The 13,723-nt window shown below is 45.0% G+C and overlaps 1 protein-coding gene across 1 annotated transcript in view; it reads right to left on the reverse strand.

Moving 5' to 3' along the window:
• Positions 1-3,611: 3,611 nt before the first annotated feature.
• The window catches only part of RHBDL1 (rhomboid like 1), a 60,754-nt gene continuing 50,642 nt past the window's right edge, over positions 3,612-13,723 (reverse strand). Inside the window, exons 5-8 of the mRNA XM_040356306.1 lie at positions 13,060-13,172; positions 10,749-10,849; positions 6,664-6,724; positions 3,612-5,502 (exon numbers count right to left, since the gene is read on the reverse strand). Coding sequence (XP_040212240.1) covers positions 5,231-5,502; positions 6,664-6,724; positions 10,749-10,849; positions 13,060-13,172 — 547 coding nt within the window. The 3' untranslated portion in view covers positions 3,612-5,230. The remainder of the gene's footprint in view (positions 5,503-6,663; positions 6,725-10,748; positions 10,850-13,059; positions 13,173-13,723) is intronic.

Raw genomic sequence — 13,723 nt, forward strand, 5'->3', positions numbered from 1 at the left:
CGGTCTCGGCTTCATGTGAATTGAGTTTGGTGGTCTTAGCCCGGCTCCCGGTGGGTGTGCTATGCAAGGTAAGCCTGTGCTTAGTACGCCCACCCCCCTCCCACAAAAACCACCACACCTACACACGCACTCTAAATTGGGTTAACACACGCACTTTGACCACGCGGTCTCTAAAAGAGAGGCGAAGGACTAATGGGGCTGGTTGAGTGGGCTAATCCTCTCACTCCCTTATAGGGAGTCCCTCTGCCCCGTTGGGCTTCAAAGCGGAGCAGGTAGGGCGGGCTGTGTGGGAGGACCCCCTCACACACCCGCCATTGCCACCCGGGGCATGGAGAAAGATGGCAGATTGCCTCTGGGGGAGGCCTGCCTACTCCCAACTCCTGCAGTCTGGCTCCTCTCTCGAGTACACGCACAAAATACACTTTAAAAAGAGAAAAAAAAAAAAAAAAGATGGCTGTAGGACCCTGCTAAGGCCTGGACTTGGAATGAGAAATTGTGTGGCCCATATACTGTAAACCATCACTGGACAAGTGCCACTTTAGGTTCTAAGGGAGGGGGGAAACGTCCATAGCCGCGACCATCCTGGCTGTCCCCCCACCCCTGCAGTCCTTCCCATAAATCCCTGCTACTGGAATTAAAGATTTGGAACCGTCAAAGCTATGCCCTCTGCATTCTATTCCATAAACTTCAGTTGGGAGGACAGCAGATGGAGTCTGATTAGTTGCCTACTTCCTAGCTCGAAAGAAAACATTCATGGCGCTATGTCAGTGCATATAATAGCAACATTTCTGTCGGCATCTTAAATCAATTTCTAAGGCCCCGTACACACGACCGAGAAACTTGACGGGCAAAACACATCGTTTTTCTCGTCGAGTTTCTCGTTCGGCTGTCAAAAAACTAGTCGAGCCAAATTTTCCCATTGCCCAACGAGGAAATACAGAACATGCTCTCTATTTGACTCGACGAGTTTCCCGACCGGTTTCTCGGCGAAAAGTGTACACACGACCGGTTTTCTCGGCAGAATACGTCTCCCATCGAGTTTCTTGCTGGATTCTGCCGAGAAAACCGGTCGTGTGTACGGGGCCTAAGACTTCAAAAGAGAAAGGCAGCATGGTGATTGTTAACGATAACAGTCATTTTGAAAAATTAAAACAATTTAAACATGCAGTTATTTTGTCTATTTGACCACCAGGCACCTGTAATTAGCTCCCCAATTTTGCTTTGGAGAAGTTCCTTTGCTTGGGCATTTTATAGGACAACTAAAGAATCTGGACTGTCCTCCTTAGCAGCTCCAACACACACAAACAGCAGTGGTCTGCAAACTATCAGAAGCTGGCTTCCTGTCTATTTGACCACCGGGCCCCCATAGGCACATGCTCAGTTTCTGCTTTGGAGAAGTTCTTCTGCTTGGGCATTTAAGAGGACAAATAAAGAGTAAGGACTACCCTCCTTAAGAGCTCCAACATATACAAATAGTAGTGGACTGTAACCCATCAGAAGCTAGCTCTCTAACTATTTGACCACTAGGCACCCATAGACACATGCCCAGTTTCTGCTTTGGAGAAGTTCCTCTGCTTGAGCATTTTAGAGGACAACTTCCTGTCTATTTAACCCCCCCCCCCCCCATAGGCACGTGTCCTTTTTCTGCTTTGGAGAAGTTCCTCAGCTTGGACATTTTATAGGACAACTAAAGAATCTGGACTTTCCTCCTTAACTGCTCCAAACAGCAGTGGGCTGCAACCAGTCAGAAGCTAGCTTCTTGTCTATTTGTCCACCAAGCCCCCTGTAAGCACATGCCCGGTTTCTGCTTTGGAGAAGTCTCTCTGCTTGGGCATTTTATAGGACTGTCCTTTTAAACAGCTCCAACATACACAAACAGCAGTGGGCTGCAATCCATCAGAAGCTGGCTTCCTGTCTATTTGATCACCAGGCCCCTGTAGGCACATGCTCAGTTTCTTCTTTGGAGAAGTTCTTCTGCTTGGGCATTTAAGAGGACAAATAAAGAGTAAGGACTACCCTCCTTAAAGACTCCAACATATACAAATAGTAGTAGACTGCAACCCATCAGAAGCTAGCTCCCATAGGCACATGCCCTTTTTCTGCTTTGGAGAAGTTCCTCAGCTTGGACATTTTATAGGACAACTAAAGAATCTGGACTTTCCTCCTTAACCGCTCCAAACAGCAGTGGGCTGCAACCAGTCAGAAGCTAGCTTCTTGTCTATTTGTCCACCAAGCCCCCTGTAAGCACATGCCCGGTTTCTGCTTTGGAGAAGTCTCTCTGCTTGGGCATTTTATAGGACAACTAAAGAATCGGGACTGTCCTTCTTAACAGCTCCAACATACGCAAACAGCAGTGGTCTGCAACCCATCAGAAGCTGGCTCCCTGTCTATTTGATCACCAGGCCCCTGTAGGCACATGCCCGGTTTCTGCTTTGGAGAAGTTCTGCTTGGGCATTTAAGAGGACAAATAAAGATTACGGACAACCCTCCTTAGGGGCTCCAACATATACAAATAGTAGTGGACTGAAACCCATCAGAAGCTAGCTCCCTATCTATTTAACCACTAGGCCCCCATAGACACATGCCCAGTTTCTGCTTTGGAGAAGTTCCTCTGCTTGAGCATTTTAGAGGACAACTTAGGAATCAGACTAACCTCCCATGCAGCTCCTACACACCCAAATAGCAGTGAGCTGCAACCAACTAGAAGCTAGCACTCGGCTTCTTAATGTACAACTGCCCTTTTTGTTGGTTGTTATCCACTGCACATTGCTGATCTTTGCAGCATGGTGGTAAATAAACCCCAAACATTTACCTAAGGTGGGGATTGTTCGCTAAATATATGGAATGCATGGCTCCCTATGGTGTAAGCTGCACAAGCAGCATATAGCAGCCAATGATACCCCACACCCAGAGCATTACAATTATGTGAGGTTGATCACTAGTAGGTGGATTCAGAAGGGCGGGCGCATAGTTGCGGCGGCGTAGCGTATGCCATTTACACTACGCCGCCGTAAGTTAGCGAGGCAAGTACATGATTCACAAAGTACTTGCCTGCTAAGTTACGGCGGCGTAGCGTAAATCGGGCAGGCGTAAGAGCGCATAATTCTAATTCAGCTGAGGGGGCGTGTTTTATGCTAATGGGGGGTGACCTGACGTGATTGACGTATTTTACGAACGGCACATGCGCCGTCAGTGTGCATTGCGGCAAAGTACACCGCACGGTCCTATTGGTTTTAACGTGGATGTAAATTACGTCCAGCCTTATTCACGGATGACTTACGCAAACAACGTAAAATTTTCAAATTTCAACGCGGGAACGACGGCCATACTTAACATTACTATTCCAGCTATTTGATGGAATAACTTTAGGCCTGAAAGTGCGTTACGTAAACGGCGTATCTTTACTGCGTCGGGCAAGCGTACGTTCGTGAATCGGCGTATCTACTCATTTACATATTCTAGGCTGACCGCAATGGAAGCGCCACCTAGCGGTCAGCCTAAAAAGTACACGGTGTAAGACACTTACGCCGCTCGTATCTGAGCCTAATTTATGCGTATCTGGCTACCAGAATACACTTAAATTTGCGTCGGCGCAGATTCAGACTTAGGCTGGCGTATCTACTGATACGCCAGCCTAAGTCTATCTGAATCCACCTATATACCTGTATAGTCCATACCATGGAAAGCCAGACATTCCATCTGTTCATCGATCGGTATCTACTCTTGGTGATTAATCGAGAAGCATGATTGGACTTTTAAATATCACCCATGTAATTCTAGGCCTTAAAGGAGCAGGTTAGGCTCAATCATTAAGCAAATATATATAATAAACAACAACAAAAAAAGTATAGCCAGGCAAAAATAAGGGGATATACATGCTCTGCATATTACCCCCACTATCTACCATTGATCTGCAGCGGGATGTGTAGAAGAAAAGAATGGCATTAGTCATGTGACCTTTTTACCAGGCAGATGTTGGTCCTAATCCGACAAATAGTATTGCAGTGAAACTACGTACCTCTAGCATCCATCAACTGCCAACATGGGACACTTGGAGGATGCATAGAAGCAATGTAGGTACAATGACATGGCATGGGTTGGACCTGATTGGGGCTTCTTATTCCACTCATCAATAAGCTGTTAATACTGGCCGCTTCAAAAAAAAATGCGCATTACTAAAGAGATGCAAACGTGTGCATAAAAATGAGACACACACCTATAAATGAAATGAACTGTCTAACCACTATTAGAGAGACTGGGACCCATGGGATGTGTGAAACTGGGACACCTGGACTACGGAGGAGTTTCGCTTTGAGCTTCTTTGTTTCCTCCTTCATATTAGACTTCCATTGTCAAAGTGCTCGAGGTTAGAACTGTCCTAGACGGTCTTTGTGGCCCATAGCAGCCAGTTAAACTCTTATTTCCATGCTTTTTAAGTCATCCTGCCACCATGTAAAGTATAAATGTTGGTTAGTCTGCTGAAAAAAAGGCACATCAAGGTGGGCGCACATACCTATCTGTCATTTTAAAAGCACCCAAGAAACCCCGACATATGTTATAAATAAATCTTGAATCTTAGCTGTTGACAGCTAGGATGTTCCTTCCTTACCTTCCATGGTCAAAGTTTGCATCTTAAGGGTTATGGTATAGAGCAGGCCTGACCTTTAGACTTTGCATGGAAGGCAAATTTTACATTTTGCGGTGTCTGGGTTCCAAGGCCCTTGAGGAGCACCAAATAAAAACCAATGGAGTGAAAGAGAGGTATATGTAGGCATCTTGAGGCACCTGATATTAGGGCAGTGGCAAGCATTTGTGGTGGCACGATCACTTTAAAGCAAGACTTTGATTGGGCAACACTGATTGTCTGGGACTGTCTTCCTCCATGCAGTTTGATAAACAGGTCCCAGTCTGTTTTTAGGTCTGTTTACCTGATGATAACCCACCTTCTGAAAAGCTCTATGTACAAGGTATAATAATTTAGAGCAGCAATTAAAAATAAAATAGATTATAAAATCACCTGACCACATATATACATAGCAAACAGCATCACATGACTCTGCTTTTCATCGTGAAGGGCAAGTGAAAGCCCTCCAATGGCTCAGCCTGGCTCCACCGCAATTCTGTTAGTCTTCGGGGCTGCCGAAGGTGCCAGCAGTAGTTTCCAAAGTCAGTTCTTTGCTGTGGGTGAGTGGAGGAACTGGTTCATCTCAGCACCCAAGTGTGGTCAGGGTCAGGGGGGATGCGGGATCTGAACGCCGAGCAGGTCGTAAGCAAACACATTCCAGAAGATGGCGAAGGCTAGAAAAGTGGCGTAACACAGAAGGATGACCCACCAGCCGCACTGGTCCTGGAGGTTCTCTTCATAGCTGCGCAGGATGGTTAAGCCCATACTGACACCAACAGCGGCTCCTGCCAAGTGGGCCATGAAGCTGGGCTGGGGTCCAGCAGATGGTAATGGTGGGGAAAAACGAAGCCACACTGCACGGCCCACCTCTGAGCTCACTGTGGACAAGGAGAAAAGTTTAAAAAAGTCACCTTTGCTGAAAAAAGGAGAGCTTCATGCTTGACGTATAATGGGACAATAAAAGGAAGTGGTGATTGGGGCTCATTTTTACCCCCTGATGCCAAGGACTGCGGCTCATTTTTACCCACCGACATCAATTCGGACTAATTTTATCCCACTGATGCCAGTGATTGGGGCTCATTTATACCCACCGACACCAATGGCTGGGGTTCATTTTTACCCACTAACACCATTTGGGGCTAAATTTATCCCACTGACCCCAATGATTGGGAGTTAATTTTATCCAGATGATGCCAATGATTGGGGCTTATTTTTACCCACTGATGCCAAGGACTGGAGCTCATTTTTACCCACTGACACCAGTGATAGGGGCTCATTTTTACTCTGACACTGACTGGGGCTCATTCTTACCGACTTCTGCTAGTGAATGGAGCACATATTTACCATTGTCAGTGCTAATTGTATCCCATTCACCCCATGGAGTGGGGCTCATTTTCTCACACTGATACCAGTGATTGGGGCTCATTTATACCCACTGTCACCAATGACTGGGGTTAATTTTTACCCATTAACACCAATTGGGGCTAATTTGAACCCACTGACCCCAATGTTTGGGAGCTAAGTTTATCCAATGATTGGGGGTTGTTTTTACCCACTGATGCCTAAAAATTAGACTAACTTTTACCAACTGACAGCCATGATAGGGGCTCATTATACCCACAAACACCAATTGGGGCTCATTTTATCTCACTGTGTAGCCAATGATTAGGGCCCATTCTTACCCACTGACACCTGTGGATGGGGCTAATTATGGAATTGGGGCTCATTTTTGTTTACCAACCCCAATGATTGTGGCTCATTTTATCCCCCTGACACCAATGATAGAGGCTAATTTCTACCCACTGACACCAATAAGAATATTATCTATACATATATATATATAGACAGCCTTCCCAGAAGAGTTGAAGCTGTTAAAGCTGAAAAGTGTGATCCAACTCAATATTGAACCCTACGGACTAAGACTGGGATGCCATTAAAGTTCATGTGTGTGTAAAGGCAGGCGTCCCAATACTTTTGACAATATAGTAGATACAGTACAGTATATATATTTTTATTTATTTTTGTGTGTATGTACTTACTACAAACCAATGCAAGAACCATTCGAAGGACCTTGTAAGGGCAGCGCATTCCAGCCCAGTTCTGTAACAGAAAATTAGATGATGTTAATTGGCCACATCCAAAGGAAAACAGTCTATATGGCTGTGCGGAATAAAGAGGGTAAACAACACTTTTCCAGACCCCGCTGTTCTATTGACTGTGTGTCAGCCCCCCTGCCTCCTGTGTGGCGACACCCACTCTGAGCTCTCTACTAGGGATGAGCCGAACACTCCCCCGTTCGGTTCGCACTTTAGAACCCCGTTAAAATCTATGGGACTCGAACGTTTGAAATCTAAAGTGCTAATTTTAAAGGCTAATATGCAAGTTATTGTCCTAAAAAGTGTTTGGGGACCTGGGTCCTGCCTCAGGGGACATGTATCAATGCAAAAAAAGTTTTAAAAACATCCGTTTTTTCGGGAGCAGTGATTTTAATAATGCTTAAAGTGAAACAATAAAATTGAAATATTCCTTTGACTTTCGTACCTAGGGGGGGGGGGGGGTGTATAGTATGCCTGTAAAGTAGCGCTTGTTTCCCGTGCTTAGAACTGTCTTTGCACAAAATGTAATTTCTGAAGGAAAAAAGTCATCTAAAATCACTCGTGGCTATAATGAATTGTCGGCTCCCGGCAATACAAAGAAAAGTAATTCATAATGCGTGGGGGTCCCCCCAAATTCAATTACCAGGCCCTTTAGCTCTGGTATGGATATTAAGGGGAACCCCGCCGTCAAATTAAAAAAAAATTATGTGGGGTTCCCCCCAAATATCCATTCCAGACCCTTCAGGTCTGGTATGGATTTTAAGGGGAACTCCACCCCAAATTTTAAAAAAAATGGCGTGGGACCCCCGCACATTTTTTTTTTATGAATGACTCTTTTCTGTATTGCTGGGAGCCGAAAATTCATTATAGCTGCAAGTGATTTTAAAGTACTTTTTTTCCTTCAGAAATTACACTTTGTGCAGAGACAGTTCTAAGCACGGGAAACAAGCGCTTCTTTACAGGCATACTATACACCCCCCCTAGGTACGAAATCTAAAGGAATATTTCACTTTTATTGTTTCACGTTAAGCATTATTAAAACCCTTCTCCTGAAAAAAATGCAGTTTTTAAAACTTTTTTGCATTGATACATGTCCCCTGGGGCTGGACCCAGGCCCCTAAACACTTTTTATGACAATAACTTGCATATTAGCCTTTCAAATTATCACTTTAGATTTCAAACGTTCGAGTCCCATAGACTCACGAACTTGCCGCGAACACCCCAAATTGTTCGGTGTTCGGTGAACAGGCAATGTTCGAGTCGAACATGAGTTTGACTCGAACTCGAAGCTCATCCCTACTCTCTACCTGCTATAGTACCCCTCTCTCTGCCACCTCCTAATATACGATACCTACTCACTTGCAAAATTAGAATACTTTAAAGGGTAACTAAACCCAAAAAGATATCATGTCATATATTGCAGTTTACCAGTCCATAGATGCGGTGGCTGCATTTGTTTTCTTTTTTTAGTTTCTTTTTCTTTTATTTCTACCCAGGAATCCTGTTGGTAAGATCCTGTTCTAGGGTGACAATGTTTACAAAAAGATGTTGTTTCTATGATAACACGGCAAAGTGTCAGTTAATATAACTTTACAACAAGGTGGCGTTGCAATGATAAGACGGAAAGGTAATATTAATTTACAGCAAGGTGCTGTTGCTATGGTTATATGGAAAGGCCTTCAGTAATGTTTGTTTCACATGGGCATTAATTTACAGTACAGGGTATTGTTGTTGTAGCAATATGAGAAAGTACTGCTACTTTATGTTATTTTTTTTGTTTCCATGGTAACCTAGAAATGTCTGCGGTAAACTGCTTTACAATAGAGTGGTGTCACCATGGTAACCCGGGAGAAGCCCTACTTCTTTACATCAAACTCTTGCTATGTTTACACAGAAAGGTCTTTGCTATAATTAATTTAAGAGGCCTTTCACACTGCCAGCGTCCAAAAAACGCCGGCGCTAAAACAAGCGGCGCTTTACCAGTGTTTTTTGGGCACTAGCAGGGCACTTTTAACCCCCACTAGCGTCCGAATAAAGGGTTAAAAGCGGCCACAAAGCACCGTTGCTTTGGCGGCGCTGCCTATTGATTTCAATACACCGTATACAGCGCTCCTAAAGCACCTCAAAGAAGCTGCTTGCAGGACTTTTCTTGATGTCCTGCCAGCGCAGCGCCCCAGTGTGAAAGCACTCGGGCTTTCACACTGGGATGGCTTGAGAGGCGCTTTTTAGGCGCTTAACAGGCGCTATTTTTTGCACTTAAACGCCTGAAAATTGCTTTCAGTGTGAAAGGGGTCTTACTCTATTATATCATACCACCATCGCTCTGTTCCTTTACATCTTAATGCTATTGCTATAGTAACAAGTAAATTCCCCAAATAATATTACTTTACATCAGGCTGCTGTTGCTATGGTAACATAGAAAGCCTAAATTAATTTGCGTTGTACTTTACATCATGTAGCTATGGTAGCATAAAAAGCCCCAATTAATTTACTCCACATCAGAGCGCTGTTACTATGGTAAAATGGCAAGGTTTTGGGCAATATTACTTTACATCAGGCTGGCGTTGCTATGGTAACGTTGACAGGCCCCAGTTTATGAAGAGGGATAATATCTTTGATATCTGCCTGTGTTGTGAGTAGCCTGACAAGCCCTGAGAAGATGGATAGCCTCCCTGTGATAACACAACTTTCTTCCTTCTGCTTCAGGTCCCCTTGTATATAATATAATCATTGTATCGCGCTCTCTAGCAATGTAAATCCAGGCTTCGCTCTGTGCCCTGTCAGCTTCAGTCAGTGTACTTCATCCCTCCGCTGTCTGAACCGTCACCTCCTTTCATGTCACGGACCGCGCAGACGGTGACACAGAATCTCTGATAGCAGGAGAGATGGCTTTTATCTATTATACATTACAGTCCTTTCTCATTATTCATTTCCCCTATATTAAGGTGACCAGATTTTTTAAATGAAATCCGGGGACATATTTTTTCTTTACTAGTAATGGCAACAATCAGCGACTCTCTGCCCGTCGCCGCCCGCCTCACAGCCTCTCAAGTCTAAGGCCTTGTACACACGATCGGACAAAACCGATGAAAACGGACTGAAGTTCAGTTTCATCGGTCCAAACCGACTGTGTGTGGGCCCCATCGGCCAGTTGTCCTTCGGTCCCAAAACAGAGAACTTGTTTTAAAATTGAACCGATGGACGCCTAATCGATAGGTCAAAACCGATCGTTAGTACGCACGACCATCCGTTCAAAATCCATGCATGCTCAGACTAAATGAGGGGACGGGAGCGCTCGTTCTTGTAAAACTAGCGTTCGTTTTGGACATAGCACATTCATCACGCTGTAACAGACAGAAAAGCGTGAATCGTCTTTTACTAACACAAAATCAGCTAAAGCAGCCCCAAGGGTGGCGCCATTGGATTTGAACTTCCCCTTTATAGTGCCGTCGTACATGGTTTACGTGTCCGCGTTCTAACACGATCGGTTTTAAACTGATGGTGTGTAGGCACATCAGACCATCAGTCAGCTTCATCGGTTAACCAATGAAAACGGCCCTTTGGACCGTTCTCGTCGGATGGACTGATCGTGTGTACGCGGTCTTACTCTTCAGGCCCCGGCTACTACTGGGTGGGGAGCGGAGGAAGATCACTCCGCCAGGGAAGGCAAGGAGATAGGCAGGTGGCTGGCTTGGATTTGAGCCAAGGCAGAAGAACATTGCGAGCGAAGCTGAATGGGCATGCGCCCGAAACTGAAGAAATATTCCCTCCGCTCCGACCAGCACATGATCATCAGAAAGGGGCACAGATAATGGGAAAAATACAACCCCCCTATGCCAGTAGGTACGGCGGAGCAGGGGTGTGTAATTCAATTTTTTTAATTTTAATTCTGTACTAGAATGCATTAAGGTGAAAAAACGCAAGCCTTTACAACCCCTTTAACTCCGCCAGGGATAATAATGTATTTCAGCCATGCTTTACTTCCATGGCCGATCTGGCCCTGCTTCTTTTATCAACCTAACACTTACCATGACAACATTAGCAAGGTGGGCAGAACAGAGGGCGTAAACCCCACCGGAACCTCCGACCAAAGGAGCTCTCATGTCTGTGACGGAAACAGCAAGGGATCCTGGGAAAAGAAGAGGGATAATATCAGTGTGTGCTTTTCATCGGGGGAAAAAAAAGAAAGAAGGAAGGAAGGAACAAAAGACAGAACAAAATTAAGCAAAGGGAGGGGAGGGAGGGGGAAAGGAAAAAGAAAGGAAAGGGAGGGAAGGAATTGGTAAAGGAAAGGAAAGAAGGAAAGGAAGGGGAAAAGAAAGGAAAGGAAGAAAAGAGAGAAGGCAAAGGAAAGAAAAGAAGAAAATGGAGGGAAGGGAAAAGGAAAAGAAAAAGGGAGGGAGAAAGAAAGGAAAGAAAGGGAAAGGAAGAAAAGGGAGAAGGCAAAGAAAATGAAAGGGAAGAAGAAAATGGAGGGAAGGGAAAAGGAAAGGAAAAGAAAAGAAAAAGGAAGGGGGGGAAAGAAAGGAAAGGAAGAAAAGGGAGAGGGCAAAGAAAGGGAAAGGAAAGGAAAGGAAAGAAGAAAATGGAGGGAAGGGAAAAGGAAAGGAAAAGAAAAGAAAAATGAAGGGGGGGAAGAAAGGAAAGGAAGAAAAGGGAGAAGGCAAAGAAAGGGAAAGAAAAGAAAAATGAAGGGGGGTGGGGAGAAAGGAAAGGAAGAAAAGGGAGAAGGCAAAGAAAGGGGAAGAAAAGGAAAAGAAGAAAAGAGAGAAGGCAAAGAGAGGGAAAGGAAAGGAAAGAAGAAAATGGAGGGAAGGGAAAAGGAAAGGAAAAGAAAAGAAAGGAAAGGAAGAAAAGGGAGAAGGCAAAGAAAGGGAAAGGAAATGAAAGGAAAGAAGAAAATGGAGGGAAGGGAAAAGGAAAGGAAAATAAAAGAAAAAGGAAGGAAAGGAAGAAAAGGGAAAGGAAAGGAAAGAAGAAAGGGGATGGAACGAAAAAGGAAAAGAAAAGGAAGGGGGAATAAAAATGAAAAGGAAAGGAAAAGAAAAAAGAAAAGGAAAGGAAAAGAAAAGAAAAGGAAGGGGGAAAGAAAGGGAAGGGAGAAAAGGGAAAAGAAAGAAAAAGGAAGGACAGAAGGAAAGGGAGAAAAAAGTAAACGGAAGGGGAAAGGAAAGGAAGAAAAGGGAGAAGGCAAAGAAAGGGAAAGGAAAGGAAAGAAGAAAAGGGAGGGAAGGGAAAAGGAAAGGGAAATAAAAGGAGGGGGAAAAGAAAGGAAAGCAAAGAAAAGGAAAAGAAAGGACAGAAGGAAAGGGAGAAAAAAGAAAGAAAGGGAAGAGGGAAAGGAAAGCAAATGAAAGGAAGAGAAAAGAACGGAGGGGGGGGGGGGGGGGCGGTTGGGGAAGGGAAGGGAAAAGAGAAAGAAAAGGAGATAGATGTAGCACAGAGGTTCACTGTTGTGGATTTTCTAGAACAGTCCAATATCTTTGTCCTCTATATCACCAATGCTGTGTCCCTGGCCATGCCCTAGGATCACAGCACCAAACTTAAAAGGCGATCAGGGTCATAAGTGGCTGGTCCCAGCATATTTAAAGGTGGGGCGGGGTGGAATCAACCCAAGAGGGCATGGTGGGCAGTCACCACATATTTAAAGGCAGGTTATGGGTGGGACCAACCCACAAAGAGGGCGTGATTTGGGCTTGACCATCCAGAAAGTGGATGGGTGAAATGAAGACAGTAGGTGGGGTTTGTCTGGGACCATAATGTTGGTAAGTATGCTAAAGATTCAAGATAGATAGATCACACTAGTATACTTTGAATGGGAAGAGTGACTTTAAAGAGGAATTTCAGTCAACTCAATGCAGGCCTCAGCCCCCTCCTAAGGTGCTGCCATCTTCGAAGGTCTGGCGCATGCACAGATGTGCCGAATGAACCTGCCCAGCCTTTGGGATCTGGCAGTGCCCTGCAGCACATCTGCCCATGCACCAAGTTTCATGGAAGTAGGGGACCTCCTTCACTATGCCACTACCATGTCTTCACACATGTGAGCAGGAAAACCTGAGCATGTGCAGATGTGCTGAAGGTCTCTAGTGGGCCCGGCTCAGCCCTTCAGCACACCTGCTCATGCATGGAATCGAGTCCAACAACATTCCCACCGTCATTACTAGAAACCAGGAGCCGTCTTTGACAGCTCCGTCACTGTGCTGGGAGCATGCTCTAAGCACTGATACCTTGGCGCATATGTGCGACACCCTTTATGCCACCGCACATATGCTTTATGTGGACACCGACAGGTTAAAATAAAAGGAAAGAAGTGTGTAAGTGACAGACATACGTGCCCACCTGCCAACACCCCGGCTAGATACAGAAAACCTATCCGCAGGACCCCGTGTACCATCTCCAGAGGAACTCCGATCATCAGTTGTAACAGGGTGTTAAATCCCAGCTGCTCCAGGCTGAAAAATAATGTGGAAAATACATGACACCTAGAAGGACACATATATCGCCCCCTAAGGCTGGGTTCACACTATTGCGAATTGGATGCGATTTTTCCTGGCATCCAATTCGCATTGTCAGGAGATTGTGCCTGGCTCTCAATGGAGTCGGTTCACACATATCCAGAGTAGCTCTGGAGCGAATTGCATCTTCTGGTCCATTTCAGGTCTGAAATCAGCCAAAAATTTCGGAGCGAAATCGGACCTGAAACGGTGACCAGGGACACACCGGACCCCTGCGGTGTGAATCCAACCTAAAGGGGAGCAAGGGTTAAGCGTTAAAAGAATCAGAAAGAATCACCATTACTGTAACATATCTTTCACAATATAAACCAACATTGTGTGCGACAGATTTTGTTATTTTGTGCAGATGCTTTAACTGCATGTGACAACCTCCCCTTTTTCCCCTCACTTCCATTTGTCTGGATTGAGCAGTTCACATTATTCATGTGTACTGCTCTATGCACACTACGAACCCTATAGTCTATCACGGGAAGGAACAAGAAAGGGTG

Source organism: Rana temporaria, chromosome 6, assembly GCF_905171775.1.
Source record: "Rana temporaria chromosome 6, aRanTem1.1, whole genome shotgun sequence".
NCBI classification, from domain to species: domain Eukaryota; kingdom Metazoa; phylum Chordata; class Amphibia; order Anura; family Ranidae; genus Rana; species Rana temporaria.